This window comes from Magallana gigas, chromosome 10, assembly GCF_963853765.1.
Source record: "Magallana gigas chromosome 10, xbMagGiga1.1, whole genome shotgun sequence".
In the NCBI taxonomy this organism is placed as follows: Eukaryota; Metazoa; Mollusca; class Bivalvia; order Ostreida; family Ostreidae; genus Magallana; species Magallana gigas.
The window spans coordinates 32,996,796-33,021,812 of record NC_088862.1 but is presented as its reverse complement, the minus strand read 5'-3'; the positions used below and the strand labels follow the sequence as shown (position 1 = coordinate 33,021,812).

At 31.5% G+C, this 25,017-nt stretch overlaps 2 protein-coding genes across 2 annotated transcripts; both read right to left on the bottom strand.

Moving 5' to 3' along the window:
• Positions 1 to 333: 333 nt before the first annotated feature.
• LOC105333014 (uncharacterized) lies at positions 334 to 5,303 on the bottom strand. Its single transcript, XM_066073403.1, has 5 exons — positions 5,064 to 5,303; positions 2,411 to 2,495; positions 1,447 to 1,513; positions 907 to 1,045; positions 334 to 656 (listed from the first exon to the last, which is right to left on the bottom strand). Exons 1-5 carry the CDS (start codon positions 5,130 to 5,132, stop codon positions 579 to 581), a joined length of 438 nt encoding a protein of 145 aa, XP_065929475.1. The 5' UTR covers positions 5,133 to 5,303; the 3' UTR covers positions 334 to 578.
• Positions 5,304 to 18,995: 13,692 nt separating this feature from the next.
• Positions 18,996 to 21,025, bottom strand: LOC105333015 (beta-1,3-galactosyltransferase 1-like). The gene has a single exon (XM_034454042.2). The coding sequence runs from the start codon at positions 21,019 to 21,021 to the stop codon at positions 20,005 to 20,007; it is 1,017 nt and encodes a 338-aa protein (XP_034309933.2). The 5' UTR covers positions 21,022 to 21,025; the 3' UTR covers positions 18,996 to 20,004.
• Positions 21,026 to 25,017: the final 3,992 nt, after the last annotated feature.

Here is a 25,017-nt window from a genome sequence, read left to right as displayed (position 1 = left end):
TAGCAAAAATAAAACAGGGGCGAATATTTTCCTGCATTCAGCCTTTATTAAATGTTTTTGTTAGTGGTTGGTATCGATATGGATTTTTGCTTTTAAATGTGGAAAGTTAGGCCATTTGACTTTACAATGGCGTTTTTAGCACAAACGTCCCAGAGAAATAAATTGTAGATTTGAATATTTTAACTTTGTATTGGTCTTGTAAAGCTTTGATTTATTATAAATTTTTCTCATTTTCACCAACATGAAACTATACACAAAATTTAAAAGATACCAAAATGTAGCTCTTTCGGAAAAAAAAGAGTTATCAAAAAATACAATAAAATGCGAATAGAATAGGTCTCCAACAAACTTTATTGAACAAAATTAAACTCAAAAGTTGAGATCAGGTACAGTAGATCAAGTATATTACATGTATGATGTGTTATAGATATATTAAAACTAATTTCAACCTTTACGATATATGTTTCAATGTATACTTTTTCTATTTACAATGGCATGAAAAACAACAGCAATTAAGTTAACTGTATTGCCTATGCATATGGTCATTCTGATAATGTAGTTGTTTATACAATCATTCATCATCCTTTAGATCTAAGGTGTTCATGGTTTCTGTGTGATCGTCGTGAGAAGAGCACGTCCATTTCTTGTTCAAGATTCTGTTGGAAAACAAATAAAAACCCCATAAAGGCTTATTCGTTCTGACATATAGTTATGCATGTACATTTCGGTATCCACATTAATGTTATAAATTTTAAACAAGTAGTGTTTCTGTGACATTAATGGTGATGTGTGTGTCTATGGATGCGTGCGTGTGTGCTTGCCTGTGTGTTCGCTCTCTCTCTCTCTCTCTCTCTCTCTCTCTCTCTCTCTCTCATTTTAACTCTCTTTTTCTCATACAAGTTTTACCTGCAGTATCAAATCCATATTATCCAACAACCTGTTCCATTTCATCTGACTTCTCTCCAAATTCAAAATTCGGGTGTTTCGTTGTTTTAACAATTTAATGTATTCTATCGACGAATCAAGGATCCTTGCTTTCCATTTTCTGAATTACAAACATAAATAAAAAGAATAATACCTGTATGAATCTTATGTAGATGTATCAATTTATAAAATTTATGTAATACTTATAGCTTCTGACTAGACCTTCATTGGTTGTTTACCTGGTATGCGTTGTGCGTACCTTAAAACCATGTTCCTATTACTGGTAATAAGCTTATAATTTCACTTTTTTTAACTTAAAGTTGAAATTTAATTTGATATCCATTAATTTTGCAAAACTTAAAATGTAACATAAATAATAAAAAAAGCGCGTTTGCTTATCAAAGCTTAATGAATGACCATAATAAATATGCTTCTTGGACTTATTCCTTGCTCCGTTATATTGCATCCAGTAAATAAAAACTATGTGCGCAAAATGAGGTTGTTTATTGCTTAATAACGTACCGTTCCATGGCACAACTTTTGATGATTCTGTCTCTTCTATGTCTTTTTGATTGGCTATGAATGTAACCTAAAGGGAGAAAATGAATAATAAAACCCATATTCCATAATGTACACATTACCTCTAACGCATTGCACACGTAAATTTTTGAGTTTTGCGTACCTTTGAACGTAAGAAAAATCATTTGTTCTATTATCAGAATATTTTTGAACTTGTTAAACCCTTAATGTTTTGGAAATCATTGCTATATTTTATCAGAGCCTTGAACTTTATATCAATTATTATTGCAATTTCATATTTTCGCGTTTTAAATGGTTGTAAAAATTAGTCATCTAGCCAACCACCCCCCCCCCCTCCCCACAACCCCACCAACTCCCCCCCCCCCAAAAAAAAAAAAAATGTTGAATTATTATATTGTAAAGAAATATAACGGAGGAAAAACTTAGTGTGCTAGAATTCAGAAACAAATTCGTTTGCAAAAAGTAAGCGTTCTTAAAACTAATGTTCTTAACATCCCAAATATTCAAGTTTTACTGATTAAAATGTTCATACCATTAACTCAAACACACACTTATATGACTGTATTGTACCCCAGCAAAATACTCCGCGTAATGACTAAGCTATTGTTTATTTCTACTGAGAATTCCACTCTTATAATTATATAAACTAGATTTATTAAGTAGTTAGTTTCATTTATCATAAACAAACAGCGATTCACATTGTTTTTGTTAAGAATTTCTTTGATTGGTTTTCGCATGATATCTGTTTAGCGTTGTAATTTTTGTTTGGCTCTGGTCTTTATTTTCTTTCATTTTATGTATCGTAAAGGTTTTTATTATGTTGCAAAAAATATACGTTTAACTTTTTTTTAAAGATTGATGAATGAAAATAAAAGAGTTTACAAACGGTGGGGTGGTTTAGTTTCTCCAGTAGATATCAGGTACAGTTCCATAGAAAAAATGATACCTGTTCTATAGTTTCTTTTCCTTTTCAACCCAACTATGTAGGATCTCTTTGTACACTGTCCATTGACGGGTCTTTGAATTTTTTTCTGAATATGCAAGTGAAGTAAAAATTATAAAATAAACAAATTTTAACAGAACAAAAACAAAAATGCTCATATCAGTCAGAAGTAGGACTAACTTAAACGATGTCCAGGGCCATTTTCCGTTTGCACGCAAATGCTAAAATAACAGGTATTTTGCACTTTTAGATATCATCATCGGACGGGACAGTGTTGAGGTTCTTTGAAAAAAACTTCAGGCCAGTAGTCACATCTAAAACACTTAGTGTAACATTTTAAATCGAAGATCAGTTTAGCCTACAGTCCAGAGAGAGAGAGAGAGAGAGAGAGAGAGAGAGAGAATATAATTACATGCATATATCAGGTAGAATTAGGTCGAACTTTAATGGTAATGTTCAAGGCCTTTTCCCGTTTATAGATTTTCTGCTGGATAGTATTGTTGTCACATGAAACACTTAGTATATTTCATTTAATATCGAAGGTACGCTTAGCTTACGGCCCGACAGAAAGAAAAAGAAAACAGATCTGAAGGAGGGAGAGAAGAAAGAGAGAGAGAGCGAGAGAGAGAGAGAAAGAGAGAGAATATAATTACATGCATATATCAGGTAGAATTAGGTCGAACTTTAATGGTAATGTTCAAGGCCTTTTCCCGTTTATAGACTTTAAAGTAACCGGTAACTTGTACTTTTAGATTTCAGCTCGCTGCTGGATAGTATTGTTGTCACATGAAACACTTTATATTTTATTTAATATCGAAGGTCAGCTTATCTTACGACCCGACAGAAAGAAAGAGAAAACAGATCTGAGAGAGAGAGAGAGAGAGAGAGAGAGAGAGAGAGAGAGAGAGAGAGAGAGAGAGAGAGAGAGAGAGAGAGAGAGAGAGAGAATTTCAGGCAGCCTTAAGCGAAGTAAAAATATTGTGAAACATATAGAGTAACAGAGAACTGTTCAAAGTGCCTAATATATTTCGTATACGATTATGTTCACTCGTCGGGTGATATTTAAAATAAAAACCACCAGCCCCTAATTTTCAATTGGATCGCATGTTGACTGACGTTTTCTATAGTTATTGTTTGTTTATTTATTGTATGTTTAATGACATTGTTCTCTTTTAATTTGCATTGATTTTTGTAATTTACTAACATTTTCAATCTGCACGTATATTTAGTCCTTTTAACAGAATTTAGTATAAACCCTATAACAGTAATGTCCTGATTGTCTTAAACATCCTATTATTCTGAACTTTCATTTTTTTAAATATAAGGAGATAATGAACATAGATTTACTTTCCATATCAATATAAAATGAAACGTATAAAGGACGATGAAAAAGTACGATGGAACTTTATAAAAAACAGGGAGATTATTTAGTATCAACCATATAGACAATGCAAATTCCTATATTACTTATTTATTCCAATATCATTAAAGGGGAAGGAAATTAAAAATATGTTGTACAATAAATAAATCAATTATCATCTACTATAATTGTAAATCGTATTTTTTTTCATTAAAAACCCCGGAACAATGAATTAATCAAGAAAATCGATCGCTTAATTTAAATTTCCCGCCGCCATGGGGGCTGCCATTTAACTTTAATCTATGACGTCACACCATCTACTCCGGTTTGTCTTATCAACATAACATCATGATATTCGCTCTAAATGACAAGTTCTGGAAAATTTGAAACAATATTGATTTGAGACCGTTCTTTTACATTTGCAAACTACAAACTAACGTCAAATGGAGCATGTTCGTTGAAATCTAAAAGCGGAGGTTAGTGTCGGAGAAATATCCGCGTAAATGTGGAAATTGTCAACCGATGTCAAGTATCATAGAAAATGTCTGCCGTCGTTATTTTGACATGGTAATTCCGACTTTAAAGAATAAATTTTAAACATCCCGATTACAAATATAACATTTATTCAGTTAGCGAAGAACTTGACTTGGAATAAAAAAATTAATCGAGGTCGTTTTCAACTTTGAATGATAGCAGATTAACAGCTGTCATTTACTTATAAAAATGCATATATTTATGCATAAAATGATACATGTATTTATTCTTTAGATTGACGTGTGAACTCAAACATTATCAATTTTGTTTAGTCGATTATTTGAGTAACAGAAAGGTATAAACCAGCGTTAATTATTTTCAGAGCACTGTGTACATTCATTTGTATATGTAAACCAAACCGGAATAGATGGTGCAACGTCAAAATAATAATTTTTTTTTTGGTTTTTAATACAAAAGAGTTCTACATCATGTCAGCCTCCAGTAAATACGATTTCTCCAACTTCAAACGTTCATTAAAGCTTAATTACGTATTTTATTTTCAAAACAACATGACTACATGTGATAATTTACACCACTTTATTAAAATAAATAAATTATGTTTTTGAATTTCCTTCCCCTTTAAATAAGTTCACGTCCAATCAAGAAATAGTCTAACTAATATACTTTTAGTTGTGCCCATAAAAAAAATAATGGAGAAATATATCCTGAGGAGTTATAAAGTCGAAAGGACCAACCTCTGTTACCCGATAACCAAATTACTATACACAGCGATAATTCACTGCAGCAATGTTTTTATTTTACCTTTTTAGATATATCTCCACTTCTATTATCCAAGAGTATTCGGTCTGTGTTTTTTAACGTTTGCTCCATCTTAAGGTTCGTTGCTACTAGATTTAAACTTCACCAGTTTGCTGTCTAGATATGAATGCCAACAGGTCAAACGATACACTGGGCATACCAAAGTCAGTGCGGAGAGGTTTAATTAAATCGTCCAATGTGCTGAAAGTTCAACAGTCACAATCCAGGTAAGAGAGATTGGATCTTCCTCCTTGCCTTACTCGGTTTACTGCCGACAATTAATCTTACGCACGGGAAATAGTTTTCAGCAATTTATCGTTTCTATCAAATCAAAAGAAAATAACCAAAATACAACACATCTCTATTTTTAAAAAAAATATTTTAAAAAATATTATTTAAAATATTATGGTTACAAAAATATATCGTTTATTTCCGAAATATTTCCAATGATAGATTAAGATTACCGGAGGGCTGATATAGTATACACATGTAAAATTAAAGCAGTGAACTTTGTAAGAATTTAGCACACGAAAGGCCATCTGGTTCTGTGAGAAGGTAATTAATTTCATGATGACTATGTGTGGGGTTGTTTTGTTTTTTTTTAAAGCAAAACCATGAACTTATTGTTGAGAAAATATAGCGGAAACCACTGTTATCAAACTGCCAGAGGATCAGTCGAGGTGTTTTGTACATGTTTTACTCCAGCGTTCAATACTGAGAATGATTTTGTTTAATTGATGTAAGCATTATTTTATATATTTTTTCTTTTGAATTCCAAACAATACTTGTCAAAGATTTAGAATTTAAAATAACATAAATACCTTAACTAGTACTTCAGAAGGCTTAGCACGTTTTGAGTTGTATTGACAGCATATCAAAGAGGCAAATTAGAATTTTAAAATGAGTAATGGTGCAAACCAGACGTAGATCTTAATTTTAACAAGATATCATAAACCTGTTATCACGTTATGAAATGACAGGTTTACTTGACTTTCGGAGTGCTATGCTGTTTATCTTACAAACAAGGATATTGAACATTATAAGACTGTAAATCAAAGCTTTTATGTCTATCAGGATCGAGAGTATCGTGTTTTATATTCCTCTATCCTTATGTATGTCTGACGGTCCTTTTGTCGTCATGTCTCCCTGTCCGTCTGTCTGTCTGTCTGTCTGTCTGTCTGTCGACATGTCTGTCTGTCTTTCTGTCGACCTGTCTGTCGGTCTGTATGTTTGTCTGTTTTTTGTATATGTCTGTGAAGTCTGTTTCTTTATGCGAATATTTCAATTCCACTCTAGAAGCTTTGAAAAGATGACAGGCACTTTATATTTATTTTATATTTAAAAAAGGCCCTGTAAATCGGAACATTATTTTAAAAATAAAACTTAATTTACATGCTTGCATTATTTGCATCGCTAACATTTCTTTTATTACAAAGACATCAATAAGATATATATATATATATATATATATATATATATATATATAGATATAGATATAGATATATATATATATATATAGATATATATATATATATTTATATATATATAGATATATATATATATATATATATATATATATATATATATATATATATATATATATATATATATATATAGATATATATATATCTATATATATATATATATATATATATATATATATGGTTCCTATTTTATAACTTTGCAAATTAATTTTTTTTTTATCGATTAAACAAATTTGCTTTTAATAAAACACAGGTACAGATACATAGTTGTCAGAACCAGAACTAGGTCGAGCTTTAATGTTGAAGGCCATTTTCTGTTGATACGCACTAGTTACAATGACAGGTATTTTGGTTTTTTTTTAGATATCATCGTCGGACGGGACAGTATTGAGGTTCTTTGAAAAAACAGCACGGTCTGTTGTCACATGTAAAACTTAGTATAACACTTTAAATCGAAGGTCAGCTTAGCCTACAGCCCAGAGAGAGAGAGAGAGAGAGAGAGAGAGAGAGAGAGAGAGAGAGAGAGAGAGAGAGAGAGAGAGAGAGAGACTGTGATAGAAAAAGTGATAGAGAAAGTGACAGAGAAATTTTGCCTAAAGCCACACACAATGGCTGAATGAAACTTATCGAGTAACAAAGAACTATTAATGTGCCTAACTTATCTTTTGTATGACTATGTTCGCTCGCCGGGTGGTATTGTATTGTTTATTGGTCAACAGCTATACAGCTCACAATCATATACAATTGATATACACATATTAAAATACATATAAGCGGGTCAGTTAAAAAAGACAAGTTTTTACATAAAGATTTATGATCACAAAAGCATTCTTAACATATAAACGAAAACTGCACAAATCCTTTACACTTTGTGTTGACAATAGTTGAATTAATGTTAAGACAGAGGGTTTGATACATAAAACGTCTTAAAGTTTCTCTTAAATTACAATAATAAGGACATTTCAACATAAAATGATATTCATTTTCTATCTCTGAAGTATATAAAGGCTATAAACGTCATTTTTATGGAACACTGCTGTATCTACCAGTTTCGACGGTAAGACATTGAGATGATAATCTTAATTTACATAGAAGTTCCTTATATTGTAAAGGCATTCTTTCTGTTAGATATGACTGCAAAGTACAATAATCAACTAAATATGTTTAGATTAAACATTCGGAAGAGGCACTCTTATCAGCAAGTAGAGACTGTTTATAATTATCCAAAACGTTGCTTGGCGACTGTTAAAATAATTTCTGGCTTTTCCAAAAATTTATTTTCCCATAAATTCATTAGTCTAATACTTGATGACATATTCTTAATCTCCGCAGCCCAGGATGATATTTATAAAAATAATCCCCACCTCCACTCGACTGAATTGCATGCTGACTGACGGTTTCATAATTAATTTTAAGACAATAATTTATCAGTAGATTGTTTACCAATTTTTTCGTTTTCCCGATTACAACAAAGAGCACACGGCGGGTGTGACCGGTTAGCAATGGATGCTTACTTCTCCATAATACCTGATCCTACCTCTATTTTTTTCTTTAAACTTTTGTTTTGGAACACTGTTTTTTTCATCACATTTCATTAATTTGCAAAATTCAATATCTTGAATAAAAAAAAATGTTTTAAATACAGACTAAAAATGTTAGTAATTAATATCAATTTCATATGCGTGTTTTTTAAACGGAGAAAATGATGAATGTACAAATAATAAGTTTGATGTTGAAAAAATTATAGCAAAAACTGAAGAGTTTCACTCTTCATATTTCAATGGTTTTTTTCTGGGTTTTTTTTTACAATGCAACAAAATCAAGTATAAGGGTTTTTAAGGGATATATAATTGTCTTCATATACTCTTTCTGGGTATCTTCATTACCTTATTAATATAAAGTTTTCCTCTACTCTTCCATAGTTTTAATGATTTGCTAATGCTATAGTTATTATACCAATGGCCCTACCGGGTATATTGATGACTAGGTAAACTGTCATCGCAGACTTACCTATATTGGGTTTCTTGTGATATCGAGTTTTAATCATATGCAGATTTACTACGTCCTCATTCACAAAATTCAATACTGCTGGTGAAACCATGTCTAATTCTTACACTAGCCGAGTTTACTTTTTCTGATTTTTGTTTTTTTTACACTTTAATTCTCTTCCGCTCAGGTTCTCAGTTGTGTCGCCTTAAAGCTTCCCAGCCAGTATGCTTAGCTGCAGGCTGAACTGACAAATATACCTTCGGGCAGTTCATTTTAAAGAGGTTCGATCCTCTGATTTTGAGTAGCCATTTTGTGTCACCTCTAGTCTGGAAATTCTGTGTCATATATGAATTCTACTTGTAAATTCCTTTTTTACAATGCCAAATAAACTCTATTGAATAAAATAGTGAAGAAAACATTTCATATTTAGAGAGTGTAGTAAGGGACTATATTTTGTGGCGGAAGGTTTTTAAGAAGAAAATAAACATTTTTCATAACTCAGTTGTTTTAGAGTACCGTAATTTCAGCTTTTTTGTTTTCCGTGCAGACCAAAGTTTCAGATAGTTTATGCATTGGGATATTTTTGTATTGTTTCAAAAAACATATTTCAACAATATTTTAATATTTCTATCGACATATATTGGCATGTTTAAGTGATATTTCATAAAATAAGAAAAAATCAACTCCAATTTTCCCCTAAAATTAGCTTATTTCATGCCATATCTCAAAATTTACATTATAGACCCATACTTTTGGTTTTATTTTCTGAATATTTAAGTTTCTTTTGACAAGTCTGTCATAATTTGAGAAAAAGTTTGAGACTTTTAAATTATTTAATTGCATGTTGAATCGTTTATGAATAAGAATAGTATTTTTTCAGTGAAAAAAGGTCAAAATATCAATAAGGTGAAGAAATTGCAAACTTTTTCATTATGATTATTTTAATTTTATTAATTCCAAATAATGTAAATTTGTATTTGATACCATGGTTCATTTTAATAAAAAATTATAGAGGGAGAAGCGATTTATGCGCAATTTGCACTTTCAGTGCAGAAAGGTCACCGTAGAACTGAAAGTAGCATATACACCCCAAAATTTTGTTTTGAATTTTGGTTTAGATATGTGTGTAGATATTAAAAAAATACTTTAGAAAAAAACGTAGAGACTTTTGATCGCAGGATCCAACGTCCTTAGAGATGTCTGGTCATTCCATTTTATATGAGTGTGATCAAATTCGTTTCAACAAATATATCTAGAGTTTGCAATTATTTCAAAATAGACAAACTAATTGATTTGAATGTAACAATAAGAGTTTTCGATGAATATTTAAAACCTTCCGCATAAAAGTGTATGTTGCGGTACTCGTGCTTTAAAATCATTTATGTCATAATCAGTCATTCTTTTTGCATGTCTGACCTTTGCATTCTTTAGATCAGCAAAAAAAAAAAAAAACTGCGCTGACAAATCATAATTGCCTGATGTCACGTTGTGTTCTCCGAAACAGTGTACGGATTGGGAGCTAGCGTCATCACTATTTTTATAAAAAGATTATATACGATGCTTCTTAATTGTGTCAACTTTAAAATCCGAAAAAATGAAGATGTTTTATGGGGCATAATACTCACAAAAATCAGGTTTTGTTGTTGTTGTTATTTTTTTTTATAAACAGGCTATTTACTATGATGAAGGTATGGTATATTGTTGTAAATATAGATGGACTAATAAAACAAAACCCGAACCCCTCCATGGGTCAATGGATGAGTTCATTTGAAGCATCAGGTAAAGCATTCTTAGGATGAAAAGTGAAGAAGGATCTCGCGTCAAACAATGTAACATTCTTAATTCTTACCCACCGATATTAGATAAGTTGAAAATCATGTCAAAATGTTTAGAGCTCTCATAAAATGTGAATATTCTGAAGCATATTATGTATGCAGCTTTGTCTGACCTGAAATAGTTTTAAACAATATTTTTGGACAACTCATAATACATATGCACTTAAATCAAGACAAGAATGCATACCAGCTTGAATCTGCACGTTCCGTTTATAAACAGCAGTGAAAATGAAAATTTATTTCATATAAAGTACATGATCCTAATGGAATAATGTTGTTTAGTCTGGTATGTTATTTATTATAGTCTGTCCCAAGATTTTTTTGCTGCATATTTGAACGATTTTTAATAAAAATTCACATACCTGTGACTGAAGTGCAATTAAAATCGATGTAAGGGAAAATTCCCAAGATAACTTAATTCACACATTATCATTTTTTCCTCGTAAAAATTCACAGGAACGAAAACAGATTTCCAACGGAGATTTATAATGGGGAATGTTGACATCTTTTCTCCGTTCGGAAATACTCGGGACACCTCGCGCAATTTTTCAACGTTATCATCCGGGCATCTTCATCTCCTTGGCAATGGAAAAACCTCGTAGACTTTTTATTTTTAGCCGTGTACTGATACCCGACAAGCTAGAGGGGGCGTTTCAAAGGGGAAATCTTGGGATTTTTTCATACTATTGAATAAACATCGTCTGAACCAAGAGGTATTTATAAATATTGAATAATTTAAGAAAATATGCGGCAAAAATATCTTGGGACAGACTATACCTAAAATAACGTGTAAATAAAGTATATGCTACTGTATATCTTTTGTACAGCGTTATAATTCTAAGGTATAAAACACTTGTAAACAAAATAATAACAAGTATTTAGACTGAAGCACCAAACACGTCAACTTCACAGAGCGTGAGATACTCGGTAACCATGGAGATCTCTACGTATCTCCCCATTGTTAATGGCGGACAGTCGAGGACCACCAGTTGAGACAAGGTACCAGGACCAGCAAAGAAACCACATACAGAGTTGACAGAGGATGCAGTCATCCCGACAGCCACTTTTACATCACGAAGTCGATGTGAGTCATCTGGAATTTAAGTATTATTTTTTAGAGCATCGAGGATATATTTAATATGTAAATTGTGTGACAGTTGGACAGAGCGCATATTTAACACAGTGCATTTTAATATTTTTGAAGAACAAAATTTATTTGAAATGCACACACTGCAGTAGGATCCGCCTTTTTACTAAAATCATAAACAAAGTTAGATTAAACGTTGCGTGCTCAATCTACATTTTGACGTCATGTATCATATACGTAAAACTTTTGTCTTCGAAAACAGCCGAAAAATAGGACCTGATCTTTTTTATCTTCTTTCAATCTTATAATTATGATGAATATTTCTCTTCTTTTTTCGTTTTCTAAAGAACTGGTTTCTTACGTTATTGTTAACGATTTTATTTTCCATCTAATAATTTTTTCAGACATGCGTGAAACAATTCGGATTTCTTGATTAAAGTACTCGTAATAGTTGTATAGTTTAAATAGTCATACCATTCATTTTGTATTACCTACTAAGTACATATCCAAACCCCTATTCAGAATCCTGACTTTTGTAATGTAGTAGACAGCTTGCAGATCCACCCTCCACCATGGGTTAAAATCTTTAATATCTGTGTGTGAACAGGTGTTTTCTATCAGGTCCGTGCCTCTGTCACCATCCACTGCGTGGTCCGCGACATTAGTTTCAAACGTCGACGACTGCGTGGCCGGTTTTCCCACCGCTATATCTGTCAACGCTGTCAACAAATAAACAGTAAACATGACTGAGGTCATATATATTAAGGATCAGTGACTGTTTGGGAGGAGAGATCACTTTTCCTTAGATAAACATAATCTTAAATGAAATTGGCAGGGTTTCTACCAATGCCTGTTGTTGTGTATGATGTCACTGTTTGCATTTTATAAAAAGTTCTTACGTATTATCAACAAACATTATATCTGATTAAGCAAAACCCCTAAATAATTGTTCGGAGGAAAGACTGCCCTTGCCGCGAGATAAATTTTACGAGTGAAGTTTTACCTCTTACCAAAGACAACTCATATGATTTTATACCAGTTTCTTCCATGAATGTAGTACATACTGATTGACTTTTTGTACAATATCATTTATTAATAAGTAGAAATTCCAACAGACAGGCTGAGAATAAATTCATGAATAATCAAAAGGAAAATGAGATAAACTCGCCCTGCTGCGCGTTTTTAGAACTGCATATAAACAAAAGCTCTCACTTGAAATGCATGGTGTTTGATGAGAGCTTTCAAAGCTATTCCTTTGTCCATAACTAATCTCTTATGCTGAATAGGAATTTGCAGAATTCTAACTTTAATGTAAATTTTACTCTTCATACCGACAAAGTTTTTGTTTGTGTAAGTTTCTGTTGCTGGTCGCGATACATTCCAAGTAAGTATATATTAATATCACAACTTTCTTGTCTTAACTGTTAGTTGAGAACTCTAGCAACTAGGTTGAGCTATATTTCTAGAATACGTATGCTAAACTCTACGGTCGGGCATTCTCGGAAAACTACTGTAAATAGAATGATCGATTCGATTTCTTTTTATCATAAATAATAGATATGGCACGAATTCTAAAGTTTCTTAACTCATTGTCTAACCTTCATTTAAATGTACAAAAATAATATAGGACATATAATGCCAAGACTGTATATCAAAAAACCTAGATTTACCTAAGTTTATACCACCTTCCTGGATAATTTTTGCAAGCTCATTAAAAACAAATAAACATTATATTTTTTTGACAGAAAAAGACAAATGAAACGACATTTAAGCGGGAAAACTTCAGTTAAACAACCCTGTTTATCATGAACTTTCCTTTGTGTTTATAAAAATGGCCAGAACGCTGTCGCATCCCCCTTTTAAGCTTGTATTAAAACATCTATTTGTAATATGGACAAAAAAAATTCTAAAGGGATCCTGAACTTAACAAATGTTCTAGCAGCAAAGTAATTGAAATCCTCGATTACAATTTGTGTTCTATTGTTTCAGTATACATCAACACCGTGTTTCGTAATGAAAATCAAAACACGTACATCGTTAAATGATGCAAAAATTTTCAAATTATTTTTCTGATGAAATATAGATTTTTCTTATTATTGTAAAAATCGTTTGGATTGATATGAACCCAAGAGAACAGTAATCGTTGGTCCTTACTGATAAGCAGGGATATTTCTTAGTTTTTCTAATTTTACTAAATAATGGATTTTTAATATGTCCTTTTTAAGACATATTGTCTTTATTCTGCAACATAGATGGACTTTGTTTGGTGTGATAAATGGAATATGATATATATTTTTTTAAATTGTTGTTTCTACTCATAAAACACGCAGCATTAAAACGTAGAATGATTCCTTTATATTTACAGCAAAAATGTTATAAAGAAATGCAAATAACGCAACATTAATTTAATGTTTAATCGTACCATTTGGAAACATCATTTAATCATGAATTTATTCCTTGAATTCTTGTATAAAATATGAGATGATAACATGCAAATTGAGAGTGATCGAATCGATCATAAAGCCCTTCCGGCTTCATTGTGTTTGATACTCATATCACCACCACCAACATTAGAATCTCAATATACCTGAATAATTATTTATTATTCATTAAAGTGTTTATAATGGTTGAGACTCGTTTTGTGAGCGATTGCATTTATGTATTAATTATTTATAAAGGGGTGCTTGATTAAAGAACTTGCAAATAGCTACATGTATATAATAGTGATTTTATTTTATTTATTTGTTCTGTGCATTACAACACTGTGGTTTGAAGGTATTGGAAACTTTTAAAGTTTTTCTTAATTTCTTAATAATGTAATGCATTTTATTACATTTGACACCTGAAGGCGTTTTATGTCAGCTTCGATACATTTTATACAATGCATATATTTTTATGCAGTAAGTGTTTTTTGAAGATAAAAAGAAATTGAAAAAAGATGTAATGATATGCCATAAATATTGCGTTAATATCTTTTAGTAAATCAAGATGGCATATCATTGTACATGTTTAAATAATTAGCAGAGGTGTGCATGTAGGGCGAATAGCCATTAAAAGACCAGAAAGCCACCTTGACAAGTAATACATACTCTGAACACATCTATCAGACATGATTGTTTTGTAATCTGAGTCACATGTGGCGTTCAGAGATCCCAGCAAGGGAAAGTAACCTTCATTGCAGGTCCCAGTAACCGTGAGCCCCGGTAGAAAAGCTTGTTCAGCGTCAAGTACACCATTTTGAAGGTAGGTGCTGCATTCTAAATAAGAAGAAATTAGACTCTGAATTCCATTTGTAAAGATAAAACTTTCATTGCTTATTCAAACTTTCATGAATTTTTAGATATTTTTTTATTTCGATTGGAAAATAAATAATTAAATATAAATAAAAATAAAAATAGGTAAAACTGATCATTTGATTGTTATAAGGGATGTGTGGTATTTGTGACCATTAACATATTAAAGTCATTTGCTTCCTATGATTGAAAATCCACATTGTACCTATAACAGCTATGTTCACCATACACAGGAACTGTCAAAAAATGGCAACCTTTCGGTTATTGACCAAATGTTGTATCGTTTGCTCCACAATTAAACTTACAATGAAGGAAACCATGATTTTGCTATTTAAGCATATGATCAATTCATAAAGCTACCCCCCCCCCCCCCCCCCCGGAGATTAAAGATACGTCGAATATATCAAAAAACATGAAATATTGAGACAATTTTGTAATTTTCCCCCTTTAACACTTGCACCCCCCCCCCCGTCTTGAATTCGCACAGACACAGTTGTGTTTCAAGAAAGATAGTAAAAGACATCAGAATTTGCCCAGTCTTAAATTCACCTACTGATAACAAGGTCGAAAGAGGCGAAAAAAACCGGAGGCGAATATTTTTATCTGTATACAGTATTAATTTATACATATATATCATTGTCTATCCTTTTGATATTTTTTTTCAATTGTAGTTAACCTCAAAAGTCTATACGTTATCATATATCAGTATTTCGCAAATGCATTGAAGTCGAGGCATTATTTCATAATTATGTCTTGTTTATTGTATGTATAAATAGAGAAAAACGAACAAACAAACGACGAATTTAAATTAAAAATCCAATACCGGGAATTTAACAATTCTATTTCATAAATGTAAATTCTTAAATACAATACTTTGGACCCAAAAATTAAGAAATGATACATAGCAATAAATAGTTACTAACTTCTTTATTCTTAAATAACAACTTTACCTTGTACTTTGTAATGTTCCCAGTTGGTCACTTCTTGTTCTGTTGGAGAATCAATGGAACACATCACATGGAACAAAAGGCAGCGTTTGGAATCACCGTTCCATGCATAGGACCAGCATATTCCTGAATGCTCTGTACACTTTGTTCCACACAGCAGTCTGCTGTCCAACAAAACTTCCAAAAACAGGGACGAGTCTCTAAATATGCTTCCTTGGTCCCAACATCTTATGTAGTTTCTGCTTCCATGTATTTCTTTAAAACAAAGACATTGTGTGAACAGTACAAAGAAACATCGCAACCTTTTTGTACTCCACATATTTTTACTGATTGTGATTAAGGTCCGAAGAAATTAAATTTGTCATTAAGATTGTATAATTTTGGTTCTTCTGGATAATATGTGTCTCCACATCTCTGATTGATTCTCTAGCAAAGTATTAGAGGAAAAACCAATTATATATGTTATTGATATTAAAAAAATATCTCATAGATTAAAAATAAAACAACCAAAGAAAAACATGCAAGCACTGTTCAATAGCAATATCGTCACATGACTTTTTATCGACTGAGCTCCATTATACACAGTATTATAATATGAATTATATAAATATGAATTATCCATAACAATAATTAAGGATCCTCAAAACCCTCTGACTTCAGATTTTTTTACGGTACGTCACAGCATGTCGACTTTATGCAATGTTAAACAGTTTATACATGTACAGTGTATCGCCAAAATTTGTTGTCATACTACGTGGCGCTGTGGGTGTTACTGCAGTTTACCATCTTCATGTTCCCAGTTACTGAAGGGACTTTAATTTGTATGAAGCGCATTAAAAGTTAAAAAAGTTGATTTCTGCCCTTAAATTGAATAAGTTTTGGTCAGTTTCAAGTCAAACAAATGCCATGTCTTTAAGTAATTCAGTAGAATCAGCTTGTACACAGGACTTTTCCCTGGTTTAAGGGGACCCATAGGTCGTACACAAAGGAAATATTAGCTTGTTTGGTTTAAGGTTTTTCTTTTTTTTTAATAAAGCTTCCAATATATTTATGAATCCTAAAGTTAAGATTTTCATATTAAGTTTGTATATTTCAAAATAGTCCCTAAATGTTGATTTAAGTTCGAATAAGATGACAAACGAAAATATACAAAGGTCGAATTTCACTCAAAGGTTATCGATAAATTTTACTTGGTATTAATATTCACTGAGGCTACAAGCTTAGTAAAATCTAAAGATGTGATCTAGTTTAAAGTTTTCGACTACTTTAGAGCGGTATTTATTTCTTTTCAATTTTTTTCTTGACATTTACACCGCTATGATACAAATTTTGAGTAAGAATGAGAGCATCAGTAGTTTATCATTAATAAGATGAATATAAAGCACAAACATTTGTTCTAGTCAATACCTTAAAGGATAACGTCGGCAGATTTTCATCCTTTAATTTAAAGATCGGCAAAATTCGGAGATCTGCTGCAGCTGGGATTTTAAGCACACTTAATTGAGCTGTGTGTTCTTATCTGATGCTAGTCAAATGGAAAAATTGTTATAAACTGATTTATATTAATCAACGAAAATGTTTTTAGAAGAAAATGATTTTGTGTCACCTGTCCTTTAAATGGAATTCCTCTGATCCTTGAAAGAAAATGTTTCCTTCAAAACCTTTTCCCTTTGATTTGTTTAACATTGAAAATTAGACTGATAAGTAGAAATGAATCCATAATCCATAGATGATACAATATATATATATTGATACTTTTATCAAGTCGATCTTGATATCGTTTAAAGAAATTTGTTGATGGAATATTTAAATTGCTAATTCTAACAAAAGAAGGAAAAGAGTCTCCAAGCAATAAGCATGTTTCATTGCTAATTAGATGTATTTTTAGACCATCTAGATGTATAAAAAAATCCCTTAAGAATACAAATGCCAAATATACATGTTGTTCTCACTTAGATATACCAAGCCAAAATGGAGTATAGAAGTACATATGAATCAAGTTAATATACCCCCTTCCCCAAATTACGGAGTTTCTATATAATCAGATAAACGGTAAAAGATAGCTTCATGAGAATTTACGAAGCTCTCCCGTGAATATGTAACTACCTCACTGAACACATCTTTGAACATTATCTAAAAAAAAGATTCATCTTTACCTAGTTGAAAAAATTAAGCTTAAGATGTATAGTTCGATGATTATTTATTCACTAATTTGTATTGGTGATGAAATAAATGAACCCTTGAAATCAATATTTTTTTTATAAAGATAAAATTATTTTCAAGAAAGGTGGCTTTTTTAGTCTGTAGAAAAGTCCTTGGACCTGTTGTCAGAGAAAAGCATAACGTAAAAAGTCTTTGTTGATATGACCACCCTACTGATCAGATGTGTAGCCACTTAATCCAAAAGTATATCTCTTCACTTGTTAGACTCTAAGTATTTGTTTTATATTTTATATTTTATGATAGCTATATATTAATTGCCCATGAAAGAAGTAGTATAAACTAGTATAGACGTACGTGTATTTGCTTATTAAGAAACTCGAGGTTATATGTAAATATGTTAAACTGTCAATCGCATTGAGTACAATCTAAGAGTTTGCGAGATGTTCATTATAGTAATAATGCCTGCTAAAAGAATTATCATATAAAAGTAGATTAAATTATATATATATATATATATATATATATATATATATATATATATATATATATATATATATATATATATATATATTGTTTTTGTCTGTGATAACATTACGAATCAACTTTGAACACTAAATCCCAATAACTTCATTAAAAATGAGTGACAAAAAATGGGGGGATATAAATGTAAGTAATTAGGAATCATTCTTTAAATATTATGAGGTGATTATATCGGTCGGAGTATTGTTAAAACTATCGTAAAACCCTTCGGGTTTTATTGGATTTGACAACGCCCTGACCAAAATTCTCACCTCATAATACTCAAAGACTGATTTCTTATTTCCTAAACATGCTTCAGGAATATTTCTTAATTAGTCATAATTATCTGTTTTGCTTTTGGATCAAGTAGGTAAATGTGAAGCAAGAAGGATAAATATTTAACTGAATTGAAACGACATATGAAAGTTCTGCGTTACAAGACAAAAGCTACAGATGGAACATCATTTAATTCATTCAGGTAAACAAACGACTGACACATTTCCATGGAACTTATTCTTAAACATATCAATTAATATATAGATGAAGTAAGTATCCACTATGCAACACTTGGACCACCGATGTTGAATTTCATCCGGTGTATAACGATGTTGTCCCGTTACAGTCATTTCATGCATATCTTTTACAAATTTATGTTATGCTGTGGTATGCAATTTTAATTATATGCTATGAAGTTTGTATGCATGAAAAAATAAAATGAAGGGCTTATTGATATGGTGTGTTATGCTATGCTACGAGATTTAAACATAAATGCCTCCATACACAGAAGAGTTCCAAACATTTCAAAGTAAAGTGCTAAGAAGTTAAAGTTAACACTAATCTGCAATGTGAACATTTATTCTGTTGAATAAAAGTGTTTAAAACCGAGTTAAAATCATGTTGTATGCTATGCAATTGTATGCTATGGTATGATGTGACGAACGAAAATCTCTGAGATTGTATGCTGGGATATGAGATTCTAATGCTTAGCTATGAGATTTAAATGCTATGCTATGGTGTTTGTTGCAAAAGATATGATTGAACTGACTGAGGATATAGATTTAATGGAATCAAACGACATATGAAATTTCTGTGTAACAAAGACAAAAGCTACAGATGGAACATCTTTTAATTTACTCAGGTAAACAAACGTCTGACACATTTCCATGGAACATATACTTAAACATATCAACTAATCTATAGATGAAATAAGTATCCATCATGCGACACTTGGACAACCGATGTTGTAGGTCAAGCCACATTCTTTGAATTCCATCCGGTGTATACATGTAGTGATGCCTTTTTATCTTATATTAAAAGTTCTTTCCACAAAAACAGAGAACAAATAGCTGATTTTTTTTTCTTCTACACGATTTAATCCTTTGGACTAAATACGTGCCTGTTAGATTTATTGCCAAGTAGCAAACAGATACATGCATTCCGTCTTTGAATTTTCCAGTAATCTGTCTTTATTGGTCCCAATTATTTGTTTAGATTTTTCATCAAGTAAATATGAAGAAATGATGATATAGATTTGACTGAAATCAAACGACATAAAAAATGTCTGCGTTCCATGACAAAAATATACATGACGTGCAATTTAATTAGGTAAACAAACGTCTGGCACATTTCAAAGAAACATATACTTAAACAAGTCAACTAATCTATAGATGAAGTAAGTATCCACTATGCGACACTTGGACCACCGATCTTGTAGCTCAAGCCACATTCTTTGAACTTCATCTGGTGTATAGTGATGTCCTGTTATCTTATATCGAAAGTTCTTTCCACAAGGACCTGCATTGCGATATCCACAGCTAAACCCTTTATGTTCTAAAGCAGCGGCACCAATATGCTGTCTACACAAACCCGTTATGTAAACGTCTTCAAATATGAAGTACGGAACTCTTTTAGCTGCACTATGAAGACTTGAAATGATGTCTCCGCTAATAAGGTAAGCAGTCCCCGCTATATATTCTGGGTAGTAATCATTTTCGTATTCGTCTCTGGAAATTTTCCATTTTGAAAATGCACTTCGGAATGGATAAGCCCCGCTTACTTTGCAACCAGTTATTGAGTTCATTTTCGGATGTGCTTTTAGTTCTTTCAGAAGTCTTGGAAGATTAAGAAACATGTCATCATCAATTTTCAACAGATACCTCACTCCTTCACAATTCTCCATTGCCCAATGCAGTATAGCAATAGATTTCAGGGAAAGATTCTCATAAGTCTCCAATATATCTTCAAATAAAATATCATTATAGATTGAATTTTCTGTTTCCGCAAGCGTCTGATCAATAGAGTATCTACTTTTACCCAGCATAAATTTCAATAGAACAGAAGGTGTTATTATTGAAACGTTTCCCCATGTTTTGCGAATCGCACTTCTCTGCTCAAAGTTTGACACAGCGCTTGGGACCATGATGAGAAGAAATACGTTTCTATTCCTGCAATGTACTTGGCTTGGTATCGGCAGATGCAGAAGACCAGATTTAACGTAAGCTTGAATAAGTGTGTGAAATTTTTCTTCTGACCTCTCTTTATAACCTCTAAAAGGTGTACAAACGAGATAAGTAGTCAGGAATACAACTGCAATCCATTTGATAATACGTCTTAGTATTTGTGTCCTTACTCTTGGGTGATTCATCTGAGAGAAAAAAACACATTAATACTTGATTTAAAGTTATCGCTAGTTTTATAATTCTAAATATATGTTTGATCATATTTTAATGTCAACAATCAGATCATCTTAAATTTAAATAGATGAATTGTTGTGCTACAAACAATACTTCTATAAAGAAAACATATATCTGTTTTATCTTTTAAATTTTCTATATTTTGATATGAAGCTCTTCTTTTAAGCGACATCAATGTAGTCTAAAATGGCCACGACCATCGAGCCCTGTCAAAACAACTCTTTATATCTAAAAAAACCATGTTGCTATTATTTAGAATCCTTAACAGAAACTGTATCAGTTAGTTTAGTTATTCATTTTTGGAAATAGACGTTTTCGTCAATTTTTACTTTACACGGACATGTATTTAGAAAAAAATAAAGACATAATCAAAACTTATAATTATCTTCCTTTAGCAATTTTGTATTCCATTTTATTTTATATACAAAGCGCCTTATCCATAAGATGGTTCTGAACCATTAAGTCAACTAAATGTTAAGGGGGCTAGATGTTCATCAACATGTTTAAGGTTGTTCACACTTGTTTAGACGAAGAGACCTATTTAAGATACAAGCAAAAGATCGATTTCTATAGCTAAAATATTTAGATGTTGCCTTCACTGAATAATGAGTTATGGCTAAATTATTTTTTTTAATGTTAACTTGATGGTTACTTTGGAGACCATCAAGTTTTCTTTACATACAGGTCTCAGAGGATAAATGAATAGCAGAGCTATGATATGCAGTATTCTTAAATTCACACTATATACGAATAGCCTGTCAGTTGTAAAACTTGGATGAACATTATTTTCTTTCTTGAAATGTTTTCACCGTAGACAAATATTCATGATATTTAAACAATTTTCTTTTTCTCAATACATGCATTTTAAAGATGTCAACTTAAAAAAGTTAAAAATGCGTTTTCTATACATATGACATAAAAATTACTAAAATCTATGAAATATTAGAATTGCTTTTTAAATATATAAGTTTTTACTTGAACAGTGGCTGTTGAATAAGATAGAAGAAATATCATCAGCACACTTTCAATGATATCTACCTATGGTAATTAAAATAGTCATCGAAACTATTCACTGACAACATCCTTAATCTAAGAGCACATTAAAACGAGTGTCTACTGTGAATTCAAAGTTCGATAACTCAGTATCTTAAACGAGAGGAAAAGAAGCAATGTCGACAAAAAAAGTTTTCATTTGTATAATTATTAACCCTAAAAATGACTTCGGACAATTGTAAATCGATCGTCTTTCCCAGAAGCTCAGTCGCGTCTGTCTCGAGGGACAATGCACTATTGTCTTCATATTCAGTACATGTATACAGTATATACATATAATAATGAACCTTAATTTTAATAACATTTGGGACAGGGGTACATTTCATTATATACTTTTGAAGTTCATGTCCAATTTTCTTTCCGTATGACGTAATACTAGACATTAAAATCGAGAACATTCTATATCAGTCAGAAAAAAATGTTTGGATTTTAGTTTTTCTAAATGATGGCCCAAATAAGGCAGATCTGATGGATAATTTGGTGACCATCTAGCCTCCTTAAAAACCAATTATAACCGCAACAAATCAACTGAAAATATTTTTTAGTTCAAAATTGCTTCTTAGTCCTTTGCGGCAACGTTTATATGTTTATATGTTTGCACATCAAATTGAAAAAAAAAAAAAAGCTTAATGCATTGAATTGTAAACCGTCTAAATGATAATGATCCCGACATCATTGAAATAAATTGGCACCTCATTTTTGTACACACAAACTTAAGGACACGGTCAAACAAATATAATAATGATATTAATAATAACGTGTGAAAATTGTCCAATGCATACACGTTAAGCTCTTTATAAACTTATTTCTCAGAGTTGTAAAATTTAAAAACACCACTCTTGTTTAAATATTTGATCAAGTTTTACAAACATCCCCATGGTTTTCTGGCGACTGCAAACACATTCAAAGGTTGTTTTGTATGTTTACACGTAGAGCCCTAACTGACACTAATCAGACAAACAAGATTTTGATGGAATGGTATTCATGTACTGATAAATGACAGAGCTTAAAGCATTCTTGAAGCAGATCTTCTTCCGGGCAACTGCTTTTTAATCTACTATAAAGAAAAACAGTGATAAGATTTTGTTTACATAGATACAAGCCTGATGAGGGAGTGGGAAGAATGGGGCAAAACATGGCCCTTTTCTGTTTCCAAAAATGATCTCACAATTTTGGATATATATATGCTTAGACGTTGTCATCAAGAAGTCGAATGTTCCAGAATATGGTCTCTTCCTTTTGTAATGTTTCATAATTTTCGTAAGCCAAAATAAATTTATACATGTCCGGTGATTGATCTGCCCTTAAACGACACGACGTTCACTACATTAAAGAAAATTACGTATAACACTTTCTTTGTTCTTTGTATCGTTTTGCTATAAACGGTCGGTTTGCCTTTAATAAACAACATTTTGTAATCAAATTTCCTTTGAGGTTCAAAGTAATATACACTATCAATGTTTTATCACCTGTATCAATTTACGATCAACGTCATCTATTGCAAGTTTAGTAGATTTTAAGTAGTTTTCTACACAATTTAGCCCGCAATCGGGTGTTTTTCTCTCTCTTTTTTTTAAATTTGTAAATAGACAAGGCATCCATCTTGCACTTACCTTTCGGAGGCCAAGGTGTTTTTTTTAAATGACATATATAATCATATTCTAGTATAGAATATCAAAGCAAAAATTATATGCCCTGCCTAGAAAAGGTGTATCGCGAGTTCATATACATTTTGTATAATTTTTACTCGCTGAACCAAGTTCAAATACTTGTTTTACGGTATTTCCTTGGAACTCACAGAGAAGCACATTATAAGCTATACGAGAAGAATGTGGATGAAAAATTTGAATTTGTTTTTTATTCTACATGTCATTTTATATTTATAACTCATTTAACAGATGCAGTTAGTTTGAATATGAAATACAAAGGTATTACATAAAATTTCTTAAATTACACACCAAAATTTAGCAAGAATTTAAAAAAAATCACAGATACTGTCACTGGTTTTGGCAAGGTGGGGAGGATGTGCAGGTAATTATATTTATATTATACACTTGTTATATCAATTTTCGAGAACATTTTTTGGTAGAAATCGCAGTTTTAATGATTCGTAAATTTCATGGCCAAAATGACAGTATGTAAAAGGATATTGCTCTCCAAAGAGTATAATTCCTGAAATAACTAAAATATAAAATGAAAGAAAATTAGAATTCAAAAAACATTGATGAAACAAATCACGGCTCAAAGTTTGAAATTGAATTTATCATTTATTCATTGTATAAACAAAAGGATAAAATAAATTCTACCATTGAAAAGTGAATATATTCAACGGCAATCATTTGAATTAAGAATTGAAAAATGTTTAATAAAGAGAAGAGGCCAATTAGTTTCGTAAATGCGCGATTTATTTTTTAATAGAAAGAACATTCCAGAACGGATTAACCTAGAACTAAGGACTGACTAATTAACATTATAGGAAAAGTGCACAAGAGTTTATTATGCATCGAACAAATAGCTTTGATTGGTCTGACTTAAAATATACAAATATGCATACATTCGCGTTTTAGGTAGATATTATACCCCCAAAAAAGTTGACAAACTTTACATAGCTATGCAAAATACTTGAACGTTGCATTTAAGTAGCAGGGGGGGGGGGGGTCCCACTTTTTTTTTTTCAAAACAGGAAAACATATTTTGATAAGATAATATTCTAGTATGTGACATAAGGATTACTTTAAAAAAATATACGTCCAGCCCCCTTCTCCGTTTTGAAAAATCCTTGTGCATGATTGCATGAACAATCAAGGTTTAATATTTCTTATAAAAAGTAATGGGGAAAAAATAATGTCTGTTGCAATTTAATGCAAGAATAAACTGCATACGGAAAAAACGGT

Excerpts from the sequence above, each read along its gene's own strand:
- LOC105333015 (XM_034454042.2), bottom strand. The coding sequence starts at position 21,021 with ATGAATCACCCAAGAGTAAGGACACAAATACTAAGACGTATTATCAAA.
- LOC105333014 (XM_066073403.1), bottom strand. The coding sequence starts at position 5,132 with ATGGAGCAAACGTTAAAAAACACAGACCGAATACTCTTGGATAATAGA. Across the intron at positions 2,496-5,063 it reads GTGGAGATATATCTAAAAAG|AAAAAAATTCAAAGACCCGT; the intron begins GTAAAATAAAAA and ends TTGCATATTCAG. Across the intron at positions 1,514-2,410 it reads GAAAAGAAACTATAGAACAG|GTTACATTCATAGCCAATCA; the intron begins GTATCATTTTTT and ends TTCTCCCTTTAG.